This window comes from Orbicella faveolata, unplaced genomic scaffold, assembly GCF_042242905.1.
Source record: "Orbicella faveolata isolate gen_17 unplaced genomic scaffold, um_ofav_v1 contig_25, whole genome shotgun sequence".
NCBI lineage: Eukaryota > Metazoa > Cnidaria > Anthozoa > Scleractinia > Merulinidae > Orbicella > Orbicella faveolata.
The window spans coordinates 20,572,785-20,592,500 of NW_028301553.1; the positions used below are offsets into that span (position 1 = coordinate 20,572,785).

The 19,716-nt window shown below is 48.0% G+C and overlaps 4 protein-coding genes and 1 pseudogene across 4 annotated transcripts; 4 read left to right on the forward strand and 1 right to left on the reverse strand.

Annotated features, from left to right (window-relative positions):
• Nucleotides 1-3,825: 3,825 nt before the first annotated feature.
• Nucleotides 3,826-5,015, forward strand: LOC149109343 (uncharacterized). The gene has a single exon (XM_089294353.1). The coding sequence runs from the start codon at nucleotides 3,826-3,828 to the stop codon at nucleotides 4,918-4,920; it is 1,095 nt and encodes a 364-aa protein (XP_089150479.1). The 3' UTR covers nucleotides 4,921-5,015.
• A 169-nt stretch (nucleotides 5,016-5,184) lies between these two features.
• On the forward strand, nucleotides 5,185-5,953 carry LOC149109344 (uncharacterized). Its single transcript, XM_089294395.1, has one exon. The coding sequence runs from the start codon at nucleotides 5,234-5,236 to the stop codon at nucleotides 5,951-5,953; it is 720 nt and encodes a 239-aa protein (XP_089150521.1). The 5' UTR covers nucleotides 5,185-5,233.
• A 1,370-nt stretch (nucleotides 5,954-7,323) lies between these two features.
• Nucleotides 7,324-8,831, forward strand: LOC149109345 (uncharacterized protein F54H12.2-like; annotated as a pseudogene).
• Nucleotides 8,832-11,645: 2,814 nt separating this feature from the next.
• Nucleotides 11,646-12,688, forward strand: LOC149109346 (uncharacterized). The gene has a single exon (XM_089294420.1). It carries the CDS (start codon nucleotides 12,174-12,176, stop codon nucleotides 12,669-12,671), a length of 498 nt encoding a protein of 165 aa, XP_089150546.1. The 5' UTR covers nucleotides 11,646-12,173; the 3' UTR covers nucleotides 12,672-12,688.
• A 2,069-nt stretch (nucleotides 12,689-14,757) lies between these two features.
• On the reverse strand, nucleotides 14,758-15,983 carry LOC149109347 (uncharacterized). The gene has a single exon (XM_089294387.1). It carries the CDS (start codon nucleotides 15,910-15,912, stop codon nucleotides 15,082-15,084), a length of 831 nt encoding a protein of 276 aa, XP_089150513.1. The 5' UTR covers nucleotides 15,913-15,983; the 3' UTR covers nucleotides 14,758-15,081.
• Between the last annotated feature and the right edge of the window lie 3,733 nt (nucleotides 15,984-19,716).

Genomic DNA, 19,716 nt, shown 5'->3' on the forward strand with positions numbered 1-19,716 from the left:
GTCGATCCATTGGAAGAACTTGCAGTTACGCTTGGGACACTTGAGATAGAGCCTGTCTGGGTTGGACTGGGAGTGGGAGGTGGCTAAGACCAGGGACTTGTTGCATAGACATCGGAAACGAGCTGGGTCGATGTTCCTGTAGCAGGGGTGGGTCTGTTCTTCGACGCGTCTCAGGTAAGTGCTCACCTCTTTGACGCCACAGGTCACATAACACTTGGTGTAGAATCTGGAAGAGGGGCATCGGTAATACTCCCACCAGGTACCACCTTCGGGGGTTTTCACTCTTCCAAATTCCATGGGTACCATGCAACGCGGGCAGGTGGGATCTTGTGTTTTCAGTTGGTTCAGGAACTGATCAGGGTCGAATTCCTCCAATACTTGTACTTCGGTGAATTCTCCTTGGTCGTCCACTTCAGGTGGTAATTCTACGAGGTTGTCTTTCTTGAATTTGTCGAGTCCCATGGGTTCCAGGACTTGAATGGTTCGAGGAGGTGATTCTCTTATCACGGTCATGCATCCGCCTTGAATGGCAGGTAGCTTTGAGTCTATATGAGTAAGATAGAGATTTGAGTTAGTGTCCCAACAAGGTGTTTTCCCGTAGCATGGTTTCTAGGATGTGGGTGGTTTTTCGCACGTTTTTGGGGGTCAGTCTTTGCCTTCGCCTGTAATGGTTACTTTTCATTTGGCTTTTGACTTCTTGGCGTTTGATCGAAAAGACGCTCCATGGCTGCGAGAAGCCTTTGAGAGGGACGGTGGTCCAACTGACCGAGTCCGGTGTGATCTCTTTGAAGAGGACGCGTTCGTTGAAACGTAGTCTGGAACGAGGTTTTTTGAATAACCATCTATCTAAGGTGGATTGTAGTTTACCTTCTCCTTCCACTCTCTTGGGTAGGAGCAGTTTCAGTTTCTTACGCGCCTCCTTCTTTTTGGACGATTTTTTCTTTTTCCTGTCGGGTTCGACGTGTGAATCCATCACGACTGCTGAAAAGTGATTCGTGATGGAATGCGTGGTTCGACTTTATGGACGTTTTTACGACCAATCGGTGACGTGTGGTGTGATGGGATCATGTGACGGTCTTCGTTCCGATTGGTGGGATCTGAAAAGGGCGCGTGATCCGTGAAAGTACGGAGTGAAAGTGGATCCACGGCGCGGGTATAAAAGGAGCCAGTTTGACGCGGCGAATCATTCTCGACTTGCTCTTGACGCGGCGATGACTCATAGGATTTTGACTGACAGAGACTTTGAAGAGATCATTGAAGATCTGAGACGATATTTGAATCGAGCTTCTGACAATTTGGATATAATCGAAAAAGAAGGCAAGAAGTCGATCCATACGAGGATAATTAACTTGGAATTGCACGTTGTTGATCTCTTGTTCTCTAGGCTTAAAAGACACATCATCGACTGGGGAGACCCGAAGCACCATCCTGAATTGTCGTATCTAGTAAGAAAGAGGTTTGACGAGGCAAGAGATGACTTACTATAGCAACTCGAACCAGATTCGGGACCTAGTGAAGCAGATCGTGGATCAGAAGGTACACACTTTAAGAGATCTCGATGCCATTCCGGATGCAAAGGTGGACATGTACATTTTTGACAATCTCTTCGAACCGTTAGGTCAAATACCCGATTGTCTGTGGTCTTTTGATCTCTTGATGAGACGTCGTCCTGACTGGGGTGGTACGATTTTGGAGATGATGAAGAGGAACGAAAAGGTGTATTTTTTTCTGTGGTGAGTGGTGTCGCGTGATGTACAGAAGTGGTAGCGGTCAATTCAAATTCATTCATTGTCGGGATCCCGCCCTGGACGCAGAGCGTTCCTGTTTGATCGCCACGGATAATCTCACGTACATGATGAGTGATGCCATCCGTGATCTGTTTGAACCCTTGCGGTTCGCTCGAGACATATCACAACGGGTGTTGGAGTCCGACAAGAGTCCCAGGGTGGAGGAGATACTGACTTTCAACAGGTGCGCTCACAAGGAAACGTGTCTGAAGTTGGAAGAGTTAATCTACGATGTCATGCGTCAGCGTGATCTGTGGAAGGATCGGTATTTCTTTCGTGCCCTTGAAGCTGAGGAGGATGACCTGTGTGGTGAGTGTAGATAGAGTATGCGACAAGCATTCTATGTGAAGGGGAACGAGGAGGAAGCCCTGAAGTGGAGACCCGGTAAAGGGGATTGTGATTGGAGAAATTGTAGATATTATGCCATGGATACCTATGAGGAAGACTGTGATAATGAGTATGGTCAAGATTGTAAGAACACGGAATATGTTGCATACTTTTCAGATTCAGACTAGTCTTTTTGCCTTCTTTTTCGTTTAACCAATCAGAGTCGATTTTTCGTAAGAACCAATCAGGCACGACGTTTTTTGTACATATAAGAAAGTTGAAATAAAAAATTGGGTTCAAATCATTATGTCTCATGCCTTGAGTTGGTTGATCTCGAGAGTGTGTGCGACCATGGCTGATCGATGGTGTTGGACGACCTTGTGTTCCAAGTGCACTAGAGTCTACGAGCGATACGGTAAAGGTGAACCCATCCCTGACCATTTCAGTGATTCGCCCTTGGAGGTGTTTGACTATACCGACGTCGAACCCAACGTGATGCGTTTTGTCGTTTATATGTTGTGGTTGAAACAGCAACCCGATTCATTTAAGAAGTATCTCGAGGTACGTGAGCAGCGTTTCGAGTTGTGGAGACAGTGCGTTTACAAACTTTATCGACTATGAAGAAAGGTCAAAAGAAGCAAAAGCCGCTTTCGACCGGAACGTTACTGGGACGGTATCGGGATCCTTCTAGACCCGGTAGTCTGGGTGGTCTGACGCGATTCGCCAAGGCCAATAAGATCTCGGTACGACGTGCTCGCGAGGTACTGCAACGGGATTTGGGGTACACGTTGCACAAACCCAGACGTCGTCGTTTTCCCACGGTCCCGGTGGTGGTGTTCGGCATCGACGAGCAGTGGACGGCCGACTTGATCGAGGTGATCAATATTTCAAGGTACAATCGAGGGTATCGTTATCTCTTGACGGTGGTGGACGTGTTTTCCAAGCACGCCTGGGTCCAGCCCTTGAAGAGCAAGACGGGTAAAGCGGTGACGGAAGCCATGGCTAAGATCTTGAAAGGAGGTAGAAAACCCATCAATCTCCAGACGGACGACGGGAAGGAATTCTACAACAAGACGTTTCAGGATTTGATGAAGCAGAAAGGCATTCATCATTTTTCGACGCGTGGGGATACGAAATCTAGTGTGGTGGAACGGTTCAATCGGACCCTGAAGGAACGTTTGTACCGATACTTCACCGTGAAGAATACGATGAAGTATGTGCCCGTGTTACAAGATCTGGTCCGAGGGTACAATCGATCGTATCATCGCAGTATCAAGATGGCTCCCGATCAAGTGACTTTAGCCAATAGCGAGGACGTGTGGGAGACTCTTTACGGTAAAAAAGGAAAAAAATCGAGACGACCTCCACTGAAAGTCGGGGATCGTGTGAGACTGAACAAGAAGTTCCGACAGTTCAAGAAAGGGTATTTACCCGGTTGGACCGAAGAGGTGTTTGTGATACGCCGGGTGCGTCCTGGGAAGGTCACCACGTACAAGGTGGAGGAATGGGACGGTACGGCGGTCGAAGGCACGTTTTACGCGCAAGATTTGCAAAAGGTGTCCGTGAAGGACGACGATCTGTTCCGCATCGACAAGATCGTCAAACGAAAAGGGGATAAAGTCTTGGTGCGTTGGAAAGGTTGGCCAGTCAAGTACGACAGTTGGGTGGATAAAAAAGGTTTGTACGTGACCAAAAAGCCAAAGACGAAAAAATGAAAGACTTTTACGTGCATTTGCTGAGCAATGCCAGCACGAGCGAGTTCACGGACAACAAGGCCAACAGTTTCAAGAACCGTCTGCCGTATCCGCTCCTGTTTGAATCCGACAAGGAATGGAAAGTGGGCTTGGTGAGCGTGTCTTACCCGATACCACCTGCACGACCGCATCAAGTACCAGTCCCTCAAACGCACGACTTTGACGATGACGACTACGTGTTCGGTATTGAGTGGACCATTGAAACGTTCACGTTGCAATCCGATGGTTCGACGTGGCTTCCCTCGCGTTACCGCGTACCATTTAAAGTCACTGGGAAGGAACTGAACTGTGACCGACACAAGGTGACGGGTGGCAGATCTCTCATGCGATACCTCATCCATCGTTTTCACGAACGCATGTATCATTACATGGATCGCGCCAACGAAAGTCTACGAGCACCAGACGGGAAAAAATACTACCCCGTGTTCCGATGGGAGGGGAACGATTTGATTCTGGACAACACCGACACGTTCCTCAACGAGTCCGGAGACAGACAACGTCCCAGAGTGTTTTTTGGTCCTAAACTGGTCAAGAGGTTGGGTTTGATTCGCGAGGAAGCGTTTTACTCCGTTCACATGACCATGAACATGATCAAGATCTTTCCCAACGACACCGTCCCGTCTGATTTCAAGAAAGACTGGACCAACGAACACGACCTTCGTAGCCGTAACTTTTGGGATTTGAGCAGCAACGGTACGTTACAGCTCAGTCCCTATTGCAACTGGCGCTTCAGTTATTTGGACGAGGAATACGCCAAGGCCTATCATCGTGGAGTCGTCGTTCATCCGGACCTCCCTCCGCCTCGAAGTCCCATGTACCTGTATTCGAATGTAGGTCGTGGCACCATCACGGGGAATCGAGTCACGGATCTCTTGAGAGAGGTTCCCCACGACTCTACCAAGACGACGCACGAACCGACTCAGATTCAATATAAACCCGTGCGCAGCAATATTTTGGATATAGTGGAGGTGCAATTGGCCGAGAACGACGGAAGACTAGTGGACTTTACATCGGGCGTGACCTCGGTGACATTACACTTTAAGGATGAATGAGTCACCCGACGACTTTTACGTGCAACTGATGAGCAATGCCAGTACGAACGAGTTCCCTGACAACAAGGCCAACAGTTTCAAGAATCGTCTGCCTTACCCGTTACATTTGAGAGAACCGGGATGGAAAGTGGGTATCAGCGACCTCTCGTTTCCCTCCGCGGTGCGTAAGATGGGCTTGAAAGATTCTATTCTGTTTGAAATCTGGTGGATCGATATGGTGAACGCGGATCGAAACCTATACACCCAGGTCTCTTCAGTGACGAGAGAAAGCGATTTGGAATTCACGCCGAGGACCGGTACCGAATTATTGAACATGATACGAGATCGATACATGCATAGGTTGAGATCTAGAACGGATGACGACGTGACCATGTACAAGAAAAAGAGCAAACCCGACGATCCCACCGAATTGCTGTACACGGTCATGCATCGGGCCGAGAATGGAGAATGCGTCCTGGACAACTCGAGAACGTGCATCAGCCTCCTGATCAATGGTAAACGCGTCTTTCCCCAAATGTCCATCGGCGTCGAATTGGCCAAGAAGATGAAATGGGTCAAGATGGGAACATTGCAAAACGGACAACCGGGTTACGTCTTGGGACCCCACTTGAGGAAAGAATTTCCCAAGGAAGTCGCACCCACGGCCACGGACTTGATCATAGGTCAGAATGACGGGGACGAACTATTTTACAAGATCGACCCGGACACATTACATCTGAGTTGTTTCATCAATTGGGTCTTCACTGACCTGGATCGCAGTTACGAAGAAGCGTTCGGTCACGAGCGTCGTTCCTTGTTCGTGTATTCGAATGTGGGACAGAGTATGGTGACGGGGAATCAAGTCACGGATCTGTTGAAACAGGTTCGTTACGATCCTGAGGTGGTCGACCTTCAACCGAGACACATCCTATATCTACCGGTGCGCACGGCCGTCTTGGACATTGTCGAGACTGAGGTGTCGGAGAACGACGGACGTCTGGTGGACTTTGCGTCGGGTGTGACCACGATCACGTTGCATTTCAAGAAAGGATGAGTGATTTTTACATCACCTTACCCAGTCACAGCAGTAAGAACGAGTTTCCGGAGAACAAGGCCAACAGTTTCAAGATCAGGTTACCCAATCCCATACGCGTGGAGGGACAAGGATGGAAAGTGGGGTTGTTCAGTATCGACATGCCAGATGCGCACGTGACGCTTCCTTCTTTCAAGGATTCTGCAGGTAAAGTCACCTTGGCCTATACTGCATGGAGACGCATTGAACCTGAAACACCCAATGGGTATACGTTTGGAGAGGCTTCGTTCGACACGGATGACCTCAAAGAGGTTTACAGTAACGTGAACGGTGTTGAATTCATGAAATCCGTTATAAGCCACTTCGAAAGGGAACGCGTCTTCAATAACTCTGGACCGAGAATCAACTCGAAATACGTCACGAATGATGGGAGAAGAACCTACATCGCGTTCAGGTGGGAAGGCGAAGACTTGGTCACGGATAACAAAAACACCTACCGTACCAGAAGGGAACCACCTGCATTACAATTTGACGTCGATCTGGCTTTGAAAATGGGATGGTTGCTGGAGAAGGGGAATGATTACGTGCTTGGTCCGAACTTGCGAATCGAATTTTTCGATGATGTCATTCCAGACATTCGAAGCAGAGGAGACATACAGGATTCGGATGGAAATCGTCTTTTTTTCCTGGTCGTGAAAAACCCCATCAAAAATACTGCATTCTTGGAACTCAGCATCTTTTGCAATTGGCGTTTTCTGAACCTGAACAGAGCGTTTGAGAGTGTGATTGGAAGCAGTTCGCGTTCCTTGCTCGTTTACTCCAACGTGGGAGGAGCAAGTGTGGTAGGAAACCAAGTCACGGATTTACTGAGAGAGGTCAACTTGATTCGGAAAGGTGACGGTGTTCAGTACTTCGAACCCACTCACATTCAATATATTCCCGTGCGCAAGGAGGTGCTGGACATTATAGAGGTGCAAGTGGCTGAGGCAACTGGAGAACTGGTGACCTTTGGAGCCGGTCATACGATCGTGACGTTACACTTTCATAAATCATGATCGGGGGAACTTTGATACGGTTTCATCCCGACGGATACCAATCGGGGTCTGGCATGTTTGGTCAGATTTGGAAAGGCATCAAGAAACGAGGTCCCGGCATTCTCAAGGACGTTCTGAAAGAATCGGCCATGGAGGGTCTGAAAGGTTTAAAATCGGGTGGCAAAGGAGGAAAGCCCAATTGGAAAGGTGCACTCGCCGGGTTAAAGCGGGGAGCCATACGCTCCGGGAAACGTAATGCAAAGCCAGAGCTCCAAAGCTTTTTGGGTAGTAAAAGAAGAAGAGACCTGTTTGGATCATGATTCCCATCTACTCGAGACGCGTGAGACGTCTCCCTGGAGGGATACGCACGTATAAAGGGGGTTCGCTCTTCCGGAGACGTTCAAAACTCCCGGACTACCGTTGGGTACAGTCCGCCCTGAGAAGGAGACGAAAAAGACGACGTAGACGACGATGACGGACCTCGTGGCTCATGCTAGGTCGGCGGGGGTTCGTAATCCCCGCCTGGACATGTTCACCACTCCTCCCACGGATCTCAGCATGTCGTCGCGACGTGAGGTGAGAATCAATCCGTTCAATACGGGGATCAACCCAGTGACCTTCCAAATCGATCCTCAAGAAGACTTTATCGACATGAACGAGAGTTTCTTCGAAGTGGAGTTGGCCATCAAGACACCTACTGGAGGTAATTTGGCGTAAGCGACTCTTGTCGGACTCGCCAACAATCTGGCACACACCCTCTTCAAACAGATCAATGTGAGATTGAATGGTACTCTCATCAGCCCCCAGACGGATACTTACCACTTCAAAGCCTACATTGAAGCGCTGTTGAATCCCGACCGAGACGACGGTGAATCGATCCTGAAACCAGAGGGTTGGTACAATTGTCTCAGTGTACCCAGTCGCGGAGACGCCGATGTGATGACGGCCAATAAGTTGGATCCGGCTCACGCCGATTATGATGCCTTACCCCAAGATCTCAAGAACATGGTTCAAAGTCGAATTCAGTTTTTTGGTGGAAAGAGAGTGACTTTGAGGTTCAAACCTTACCTGGAAGTGTTTTATCTCAGCAAGTTACTGGTACCTGGTGTACAGATCCAGATCGACATGTACTTCAATGCCCCGGCTCTGTGGACAGTCCGATGGGCCGGTGCCGATAGTCTCAGACTGACTGAAGCCGACGTGAAAGTGAGATTGTTCCTGTCTCAAGTGAGAGTGACTCCCTCGGTGTACCGAGAACTCATGACCAGCATGAAAGGCGGAAGAGTGGCCACTTACCCCACGGTGAGAGGTGAAATTCGCACCTACTATCATCCAACTGACAATCGTCATTTCGAGTGCAACAATCCTTTCCACAATAAACTGCCTAATCGGTTAGTGGTGGCGTTGATGAAACAAACAGCCTTCAATGGAACTGTGACGATCAATCCGTTCAGTTTTGAACAATTCAATCTCGCTTCCATCAAACAACTGGTGAGAGGAGAAGAGTACCCCTACGAGACCTTGGAGCTCAAACACGACGACGACAGTAAAGATCTAAGAGGTTACCAAAGATTCCTCAAAGCCTCGGGAGTCTTGTGCAGGGGAAAAGGAAACATGGTCCGAAAAGAGGACTGCGGTCACGGCAAGAGATGCAACCTGTTTGTATTTGACAACACAGCCAATGGATGTTTGGACAGTCCAGTGTTGAATCCCAAGCAGGAAGGTGAACTGCGTCTGGTGATCGATTTTGGAGACGCCCCAGGCTCAAACCTGACCATCTTGTTGTACGGTGAATTCGAGAACATGCTGGAGATCAACGAGAACCGAGTCGTCCTCTACGACGTGTACCAATGAGAGAAGAAAAATGGAGAAAGTGGCCTTGAATAATTTACAGTTGGATTATTTGGCACGGACGAATCCGTCACTCTGCTGTGTTTTTCACGGCACGGTACCTTGCGATCGGCTTCCAAGGACAGTACCTCAAGAAGGACCGACCGCTTACATCGTGAACACGGACCCTCACGATAAACCGGGATTTCATTGGATCGCTTTGTGGGCTGACAGGGACAAGTGCGAGATCCTGGACAGTTACGGTCTGCCGTTGGACACGTACGGAACTGCCGGGCCGATCCAAGCATGGTTGGACCGTCATTTCAAGTACCAGATTCACAACGGCAAGAGTCTACAGTCCCTCTTCAGTCAGAGTTGCGGCGGTTACGCCCTGATGTTCCTGATCGACCGAGCCGAAGGTCGTGACATGAACGAGTTCTTGAATCGTTTTAAGAAAAACGAGTTTGTGGAGAACGATCGTAAAGTAGGACAGATGTTAAAACGTTTGATCGTGGACGAGTTGGCTTGGCTCAAGATTTGTAAAACCCCGTGTCGCCAGGACACGTGCGGTTCCTACAGAGGAGTGCGTCATTTGTTATAAAGTAAGCTGTTCGAAATAAAAGATGTTCATTTTTGAGAAAAGGATGTTGCGTGGTGAAGTCAGATGGTTCCCTCGATTCTTAGAACTGTGTCGAGAAGAGTATACGAAATTGTCCTCGGACGATCCTCTTCGACAGGTCATGGAACGCATTTTGGATTGCGACAGTTACCGTCGAGTCCGATTCACACTGGACCGGGAAAAAGATCATTGACTTCGATACGTCCTGTTCCACTTGCGCACGAGAGCCAGAATTCAAACGAACGCTAGTAGAGATTACAAGTGTTACCCGTATTGGCACGTTCTTCGCTACGGCAATAAGTTCTTACACCATCACTTTGCGAATGCATAAAAAGGTGCGACGGAAAATAAAATTGTTCATTATGGATTTACTGACAAAACAAGACACATCATGGCTCTTCAGCTTCAAGGGCATAGACATTTGGACGACGTCATAGCCAGGTTAGAAAAACGCTATGGAAAATCTGGTAAAAAGACGCCTCAACCCAGTGAGAAGAAGAAAAGTTCGGAGATTTGAGTAAATTCGCCAAGAAACCTCGAAAAAAGAGATCGGCGCCTGCCAAGCGTCCCAAGAGAGCCGCTGCCAAGAGAGCCATGACCAAGATCAAGAGGGGAAAAGCGTGGTACGCCAGGAAATTCCAAGTGGGAAAATTCGCGAAACGCCAGAGAGCGCCCGCCAAGAGTCGTGTCAAGAAAAAACCCATCTGTTTCAATCGTAAGGTCACCCTACTGGGTCTGTTGAGACGCATCCCAGCCATCAAGACCCCCATGGCCAAGTTGTTCGGATAAAACGGAGCGTCTCGAGACCCTGGACCATTTCAAGATCATGGAACGACGCAAAGCGTTTCAATTTCACACTCCGTCGAGTTTGTTGATAGCGGGTCCGTCGGGTTGCGGTAAGACGGTGTTCACCACCAAACTGCTCTTGGAGAACGGCGACTTGTTTCAACAAACACCGAAGAGTATTCATTACTGCTACGGATCGTGGCAAGACGGTTTCCAAAAGCTCAAGAAGGGCGGGGTCAAGTTTTACGAGGGCATCCCCGAAAGCGAACAGTTACCCCGATGGTTTCCTGGAGGGGGTGTGTTGGTCTTGGACGATCTGATGGACGAGGGTGGCAACGACAAGCGCGTGTTGGATCTCTTCACCAAACATTCGCATCATCGGAACATCACGGTGCTTTACCTGTGTCAGGATCTATTCCCTAACGGAAAATTCGCCAAGACCATTTCCCGAAACGCTCATTACATCGCGGCCTTCAAGAACCCTCGGGATCAGTTGGGGATACGAAATCTATTACTGCAATCGTTTCCCACGCAATGGCAGGAAGTGTTGGACACGTTTCGAAAGGTCACGGATCGACCTTACGGTTACATGCTATTGGATCTTCATCCAGCCAGTCAGGACGATCAACGAAGGATTCGTACGATGCCATCAGTTCGCTTCACCGTCATGTTGAGGAGCGAGGTCGAGTGGTTTCCGCTTTTCATTGTCATATGCAAGAACAGACTCAAATACTGCATGAATCCCAATGAGCTGGACTACGAACCGATGAGACAGGTCACAGAATGCGAGAGTTATCGTCAGGTGCGGTCCATCATAAACGCATATAATGGTGAAGGTTTCGAATATTTGGTTCATAAACAACGAGAACTCGCCGAGAAGAAGATAGAAAGAGAGAGGGGAATGGATAAAAATGAGTTCTTATGGTAGTGACGATTTCAACCTCTCGGCTCTGGAGGATTACTCGCCTTGGACTCCATTGGCTCGAACGAGTACTCCCATTCCATCTGCAGCGGGTGTAGGACTAAGCCTGAACGCTCTTTCACCGCTGTCGTCACTGGCGACACCACCCCTGCCCAATGTCTCGCCCGTCGGAGTAGGCACCGCAGGCTCGGGTGCGTCACAGACCAATGTCACGGCGGGTGTCGGTAGCGCCGGTTCGGGTGCGTCGCAGACCAACGTCACGGCCGGAGTGGGTACGTCCAATTCGTCGCGTCGAAGGGTAGGACGTTCACCCACACCGGCGGACGCCACGCCCTTGTCACGAGCTGTTCGAGGAGGGAAACAACCGAGACGCGTCCCACGTCAAAACACACCGACGTCCCCCAGTGACTAAGGGAGCCGCAGAAGAAGTAGCGCAGGTGGTAGCGGTGGTGGAAGAGGCAGAGGTAGAGGTAGAGGTAGAGGCGGAGGTGGAGGAGGCGGAGGCGGAGGTGGAGGTGGAGGCGGAGGAAGTGGTAGTGACTCCACACCGCCTTCGTCGATTCGATCGGGTCGAGGAGGAAGAAGAAGGCGAGGCACCCGTGTTCTCGACCAAGCCCAGATGCAGCAACAATTGGAGGAGATTTTACGCCAACAACAACAAACGGCTGCGGGTCGACGAATCGCAGGCATCACGACCACGAATACGATCACGACCACCTATAAGAACGGACAACGTCCTACGGTGACTCGCAATTCGACCAGTGTACGAAACTGAGAACATCATGTTGAGAAGCGAAGTCAAGTGGTTCCCCTACTTCCTGCATCTATGTCGATGCTCTCGCTCTTACTGGGATGCGACCAGCATGGATCACGAAGACATGAAACGTATCGCGGACGAATGCGATAGTTACAGACAAGTCCAGGACATCCTGAACCAATCCGTAGAAACCGCCTTCAAGGACGAGATCTGGGAATACGAGCAACAATCTAAAAGGATCGAACGTCCCGACAGAAAGTCAGACTACGTTTGGCACTGGTTAGAGAAGAGTCATGAGTACTTCGGTCTGTTTATTGGATGAACCTTTTACCACCGAGGTGGAATTGGACTTGTTGAGACGTTTGGACGGTTTGTATGCTTTCTATCACAAGTATTGGTGGTGTCGAAGGCAGATGTTCGGTTACTACAAATTGTGCAACGCCATTCTCAACGGACTGGCCTTACTGACTGCGGCAGCGAGCATCGTCGTGGGATCCGTGTGGAAAGATGGGTACGTGGCGGTAGGATTGACGGCTTTCGCCGCCGCACTGAAAGGATGGAACGATTTAAAGAAGTATTCGCTCAAGATGGACATGACCCAATTCGCTTACACGACGTACGAAAAGACATTGACTGAACTTAGGAACTACGCTCTGGGCGGCGTGGAGGAATTGGATGGGTTTTTGATCAAGATGCAAACGTTGGACGACGTGGTGACGGATTTCACACCTCCCACGTACGACCGATACTTTCGAGACTACGAAACACGATTCGTTCACGCGCCTCTATAAAAATGGACACGTGATCGCCTTCGTGAATCATTCAAGGTAGAAACCCGACATGGTGAGGAGAAGGCGAAGGAGACGGCGAGTGGGAAAAAGGAGGGTCCAAACGGGAAAAGGTTTTTGGGGCAATGTTAAAAAAGCATGGAAGTTGTATTCAGATGTTCAAAGAAGAAGCAGAGCGGTGTAGAGAGACTCTATAAAAAGGACACGTGATCACCTGCCTACGTCATTCAAGCGGAAAAGTGTGTGCGTGTCAGAACACGACATGGTGAGGAGGCGAAGGAGACGGCGAGTGGGAATACGTCGAGGAGGAAGAAGGAGGGTCCAAAGGGGAAAGGGTCTTGGTAAACTGGTCGGCACCGTGGCCAAGACGGTGTTGAGCCTTCTCGAAGACTTGTGAATAAAAGAGCGGGACGAACCAACCGGACGTTAGACGTGAACGATGAAGCGGTTGCGACGACAACGTCGTTTCCTGACGAGCGTCCTGAAAGAAGCCAATCGAAATAAACGTCAACGGATGTTGCATTACGCCGACAGAGATCAGATCAACGCCATCAGCGAGATGGTTCTCAATTTGCTGAAAAAGAGGATCCCCATCGACGCAACGACTTATGGGAAACTGAAAAGACATAAAAAGGTTTTGCGCGAAGTGGGCAGACGCAAAAACTCCCTCAAGCGTCGAAGAGAACATCTCCTCACCCAAAACGGAGCGGGGTTCTGGAGCGGTTTACACGGTTGTTTCAAAGCATGTTGTGTACGGTGAAAGGACGCGACGAAGACGGTTACCCGCTGGAGGGGATCGACGTCATACCCAATTTCCCGCCGAGAGAAGAAGAGTCCAATACCATTCCTAAACTCGTGCAGTTGTTGCAAGACGCCAATCGTCGCGAAGCCCGATGGAAAGACTCGTACGATTACTTGAACAAGAGGTACCACGACCTGTATCAAGAGCACATGGCTTTAAAGTTCGGTGACTTCTGCCAAACCTGTCAAACGAAACGAGATACCACACCGCCCGGTGGGTGCATCGAGTTGTGCAGGGAGTGCGGTAAAGGCAAGCGAACCGTTCAAAGTCTTGAACTCGAGTTGGAAAAGAAAGACGAATCCATACGGTACTGGCAAGATTGTTACGAGACGGCCTTGAGAGAATTGTCCTAGTTTCCTGACACGACCCTGAGTCAGCAGAAGGCATGAACGAAGTCATGATGGTACCCGTTCAAGAATTCAATCGTTTGCAAGATTATTATAAGGGTAAGATCACCCAGAGCGCCTTGTTGAACAAAGCGGAACGTTTGGCCGCCGAAGAAGATCTCATCTTGAAAGACAAACGTATCCCCGCCAGCATGGCCGTCAAGATGACCAAACCCATGGCAAACGAAGAAGGTAAACTAGTGAAACGTATACGGACGGGTATACGCGGCACTCCCACGTACCAAGGAACGGTAGAACCCGAAGGCATGGCCGACGCACCTGTCGAACGTCTGTTGAAACAGATCATCAAGGGAGTCAACCAACCACCCGCAGCCCCCGTGGTCGTCAAGCAAGAACCCGCCACACCTTCCACGTCAGGTCTCAAAAAGGAGTTCAAATATACCAAACCATCCACAAGCAAGAAGCCTCCCGTTCCACCCAAACCGTACACGACAGGTAAAAAGAAACCCATGTCCGAATCGCAAAAAGAGTTCTTAAGATCCATCGGTGTCGCCGAGAAATACATAGACGACGACGGTGGTTACAGTCCCAAAGGCAAGAGCAAGACGTACAAGAAGGCCAAGAAGACAGAAGCACAAAAGTTACAAGAAGGATGGGAAGATTTCGAACCCTGGAGAAAGGGACTGAAATATGACTCTACCTAAGACAAGAAAACGTTGGAAATTGTAAACTTTATTGTTGATGTTGTAATCATTAAATTACACACTTTGTTGTTTTTTCAAAAAAGAGTCTCTTTTGTTTTCTTCAAGTCTCGCACGCCATGCCATTGTGGTACAGAGTATTCGAGGCATTCGGTGTCACAAACAAACGTTCGAACCTTATTTGGTCCCCGAACGTCGACGAAGATATGAATAACAACCTAAACTTAATCGTGGAGGTGAATTCGAACACTAAGAAAGGGGTGTTGAAATAAAACATGCGATACACCTCCATGCGTATATGATCGTACGAAATGACATTGAGGGGAAAGAACACGGTGCCGTGAATGTACATGGGACTTCGGAACTCCGAGGATCGCACAAAGTCCTCCATCTCGCGATAGTACTGGAACCACACCGTGACAGGAATGGGATAAGGCAAATGATTCCAGGAACGCGTCAAGGAATTGTGCGTGTCGAAGGGTTTTCCATGGTCTCTCATATAGGTAAGGGCGTCGTGAATCATTCTGCGATGAGTGTCCACTGCGAATGAAAAAAAAACAGTGTCAGGTCCATAGTCCGTCCTCATGGTAAAGCGAGGGGCCACCGGGAAAAGGTAGTAGACACAGTTGTCCAATCTCAATATCCCTTTGTCCTTCCACGCGTCTAAAGAAGAGTCTGAACCTTTGAATTCGGATCAAGTTATACGTATAATAAGGAGTGTTGTAAATGAACAGACGGTACAAAATAGCTCTGACCTCTCGGGTCGGTTCCACGGGGAGACGCACACTACCGTGAATGTACAGGTCTCGATCCCGATACAGAGTCACGAAATTTCTGAGAAAGGTATAATAACGTCGCCAAACGTTAGGGTCTAAGTCGTACGGCAAATCATTCCACAAGTACGACCCCTCGCAATGGCAGTGGTCAGGTCTACCCTCACTACGATATCGCTCCAACTCTCGATCCATTCTAACTAAACGATCATTCGCACCTGCCGTTAACTGGTACTCCTCATGATCATCTTCCTCGAGTTCCTCGTCGGTTTCCAACACGACCTCAGGCTGATTGTCACCGATCACGCGTCGGCAGTTGCCGCAGTTCAGAACCCATCTCTCCATATCCTGGTAACAACGTCGATGCCTCGACACACCGCAGCAAGGAGTACGCTGGCACGATGCCAGAGAATCGACGTGAATATCTCTCTGACAAATAAAACACACCTGTTGAATCGGTGTTTCTTCGGGTAGATGACCCTGAAGGCGACGACTACGTCTCGGTGGTTCATCGTCGTCGTGTGATCGTGCACGACGCCGACGTCGTACTCGTCTCGGTGATTGTTCGGGGGACTGACTTCGAGGTCGGCGGCTGCGGTGCCCAGATTCAGTTTCCATCATCAAAACCGAAAAAATGTCGAATGCGCACCTCGCTTTATGTCCATCATGCACCAATCAAACGAAAAAGGCCGACATCACGTGTGCAGGGCAGACCCGGGGGATAGGGGGGTATCCTCCACTCACGGTAGGAGACTGGGCCCAGGTCGAGTGCAACCTGGGATCCAGTTTTACCGTAAGTATAAAAAGATCGGCTCGAACCGTTCACGGCACTCTGAGTTTTTGACTTGTATCGAGCGCTTAAAAATCATGGCACAGGAGCCGACCGACGAGGAGATGAACCAACACATGGATCAACATGAAGCAGTGAGTATAACGTGCACCCTATGTAAGAAAGTCATCCTTAGAACCGAAACCTGCGCTCGTACCAAGTGCTGCCGTTACTACGTGCATTACGATTGCTACGTCCAGGCACTCGATGATCAGATGGTGAACAAGGGGGTGACACAGGAAAAGTTGCACTGTCAGATCTGTCACACACCGTGCTATCTAAGTACGTTCGTGGCTTCCCTAGACAACTGACGACATATTTTTTTTGCCACGCCTTTGTTCACAGAGTTACTGGGATTGTCTTCCCCATGAGATGCAGGCCTACATCCTTCATCTCAGAGAGGCCCAGTCTCTCGTCGAGAGGCGCGAACGTGAAATGAGGAGAGAGCTTTGCGACGAGATACGAACCTTCGCTAAGGTCAAAGCAGAATGGGGGCTAGGTGCAATCAAAGTAGTTCTAGAGACATGTCTGTTAGATTATTGTCCCAAAGGAAGAATTCCAGGAATGAAAAACAAGCACATGGTCGTGAATGGAATCTACACAAACGAACACAACCTTAAGAGCGCCATATTTTTAGGGTACGGGTTAAATCATGCCCATCTCAGAATACCGGACGTTAAGAGATTGATATCCTCACCTCCCACAGAATAGCAATCACTGGGATCGATTACCTCGTGAACTACAGGACTACATCATGCGTCTAGCCAGGAATCAAATCCTACTCGAGCGCAGAAGAAACAAAAAGTTACGTCGTCTTCTCAAGGAAATAATAGAATACGGCAAACTGAAAGAACAATGGGGCATAGGACACATTAAGATTGTTCAATGTCGATGTAATTCACCATGTTGTATAAAAAAGAAGAGAATAGACAGATTTCAACATATGAGAATATACGGATGTTACATTGACATTGACGACAAACCCCAAAAAACGTATTTATCTTGCACTATAAAAGAGGCCAAGAAACGCGTCCCCATAGAAAAGACTTTCCTCTACCCTGATCGCTCCACTAAGTATGCTCATAATAGGTGGTTAAGAAATCGTTCCCGCTCTATTACAGAGTCACTGGGATAGGCTACCAGAAGAACTAAAGTGTCACATACTTTGCCTGGCAACCTGGCAACACATATTCGACCGCAGGAACAATGAACTATTGAACAAACTTCACGAACAAATTGTATATTACTACATACTGAAAAAACAATGGCAGTACGGTCACATAGAAATACGAACAAGTAAATGTGGAGCAAACTTGTGTAATTGTAACAAGGTTTATGAAAGAGTCTCTCATCACACTGCTGTATATGGTCATTATGTCAACAATCGTGACGAGAAAAGGAGAATCTATTTAGGATTTAGTTTTAACGACGCGTTAATCAATATACCCGACAAAAAACTGTTATTTCGTGACCATGTGTAAAAAAAAAATGGGGTTTTGTAGGCAGGGTTCGTCAGTTGTTTATTAACTGGCCGTTTCGGAGAAGTTCTTTTGGCAGTTGGGACGCGTTTTAGTGGCTGTTGCCGTTGTGCAAAGGTGGCCATTCTAGAGAGGTTAAAATAAGAGTGTCAGTCCGCCAGTACGAAAAAAGTGGCCGTTGCAGAGAGGTGGCCATTTCTGTAGAGGTGGCTGATAGTGGACGTAGAGAGAAAACGTAGAGAGAAAACACCCTGCCTACACGAGGCGAGCAAGGAACAGTTTTGATTCCCTGTCCACGTCCCCGGCGAGGCGGGAAGACTCCCACATAAAAATGACGGGGGTGCTTTTCCTACCTTTTAGGGGTTAAAAATGAAGTTTAAGTGGCCTTTAGGGTGTTTAGCCTCAAAAGGTCCACAGCGGGAGCTTTTGGGATGCCTTTTAGGGTACTGATCCGAAAAGAAATATGGCAGGGGATAATGTGTTATGTAAGAATTGGTATCTCTTAGCAAAGAAAAAATTTCAAGCCACGCCCACAAAACAGGATCATGGTACCTCATAAGGGTTCTTTTCAAAATTTCCACGAGCACCCCCGTCCTTTTTATATGGGTGTCCCCCTCCCCTCGGGGTCTACGTCGCCATCTTCACTCGCTTTGCAAAACGTCATATGTTCACGATTGTCACGCAATCCACATTTGCCGAACTGTCTGAACTACGACAAACAAACGAAGTCAAGTACTCTACTAACGCTATGACAATTATTCGGACTGGCCAAAAGAACGGCGAAGTCTTTACAAGAGAGCGAAGTCTGGAAACTTTGTTAGAAAGAAATCTGGATAGCATAGTGCGATTGACTAAGAAACATTTGCGGTTTTCTGTATTGCTGCTCACGTTTTGCAAGTGGCGGACGATTGTTAGAACACCCCAAGCAAAATGATGTCACAGTATGTGTTTATTCAGTGGTATGTGCCGTATTAGGTGATAGAAAACGAACGATTCATCTATAAATCTGGTGGTAAAGACGGGGGCAATTGTACCCATTATATTAGAATTGCAAGCACACGGGTAAGAAATACGAATTATCTTGCCGTATTATGCCACAACTTTGCGACAGTTGATCATGAAGTTTCGCCTATTGCTCGCGCTTTGTTATCATTACCTGGTCTCAGACCAGGGATTTCAAGAAATACTACAATGAGACGGTTATTTTTAAAGTAGAGTGTGCCTGTTTACGTGAAATGGTTGTGCTCGAATATTTACGCCAAACATGATGGATGCAACTGTATGCGATTGATTATTCAAGTTTCACGTTTCAAAATTTTTTTTTTTTCTTGAACTCAGGTTCGGCTGTAGGTCTTCCACAAAAATTAAAACTGCCGATATTGAACGAATAATGCGTGCTACAGTTGTAACCTTCTAAAAGAAACATACAGTAGGCGGAAGTAAAATCAGTTTCGGGCGATATGCACGTGCCGATGATCGAAATAAATTTCCATAACATTACAATGTACCGAAAGCAGCGTCTATATTTCATTTAATTGCAAATGTTTGCTAAAGTTAATCATGTAGTCAATCTAAAATGAAAAAAAACAGACTGCAAGCATCTTTATTGACGAAAAAGACTTCCATTCGCTTATTTTTGTTCTCGATGAAGGTAGCTTTCCAAGTTCCATGTTGGTTTCACGAATGACGAATTTCTCAAAATGTACCACGCGTTTATTGTTCTCGATAGGGTACTGTTTTCGGGCCGCGGAAGAGACTTTCTTTCACACAGCATAATATGGAGTATGGGGTTTCAGAAAATTTTAGTTTCGACTTCAAATTCAATGTACCAGTAGGCTTTCGATGGTATTGAAATTAGCTAAAATTAGCCCTTTCGCTCACGAGCTTCGATGAAGGTACTTGTATCGGCCTAAAATATTATAACACTTGGAGCTTTTGCTAATCAAATTATTGCTTTAGAAACAGCAAGACATGCACTATGAGCTACCCCAAGTATATTGATAGATACCATCCCGTTGATCTGTACGAGCGAAAAGAAAATGCACAATTTTCGGCCATTTTCGGCGGCGGTAGGCAGCTAACAGGGCGATTTTCGGACTTTCCTCGATTTCGGAAAAA

Bases quoted from the DNA above. Each gene is read 5' to 3' on its own strand.
- LOC149109343 (XM_089294353.1), top strand. From the start codon at position 3,826: ATGAAAGACTTTTACGTGCATTTGCTGAGCAATGCCAGCACGAGCGAG.
- LOC149109344 (XM_089294395.1), top strand. From the start codon at position 5,234: ATGATACGAGATCGATACATGCATAGGTTGAGATCTAGAACGGATGAC.
- LOC149109346 (XM_089294420.1), top strand. From the start codon at position 12,174: ATGAGTACTTCGGTCTGTTTATTGGATGAACCTTTTACCACCGAGGTG.
- LOC149109347 (XM_089294387.1), bottom strand. From the start codon at position 15,912: ATGATGGAAACTGAATCTGGGCACCGCAGCCGCCGACCTCGAAGTCAG.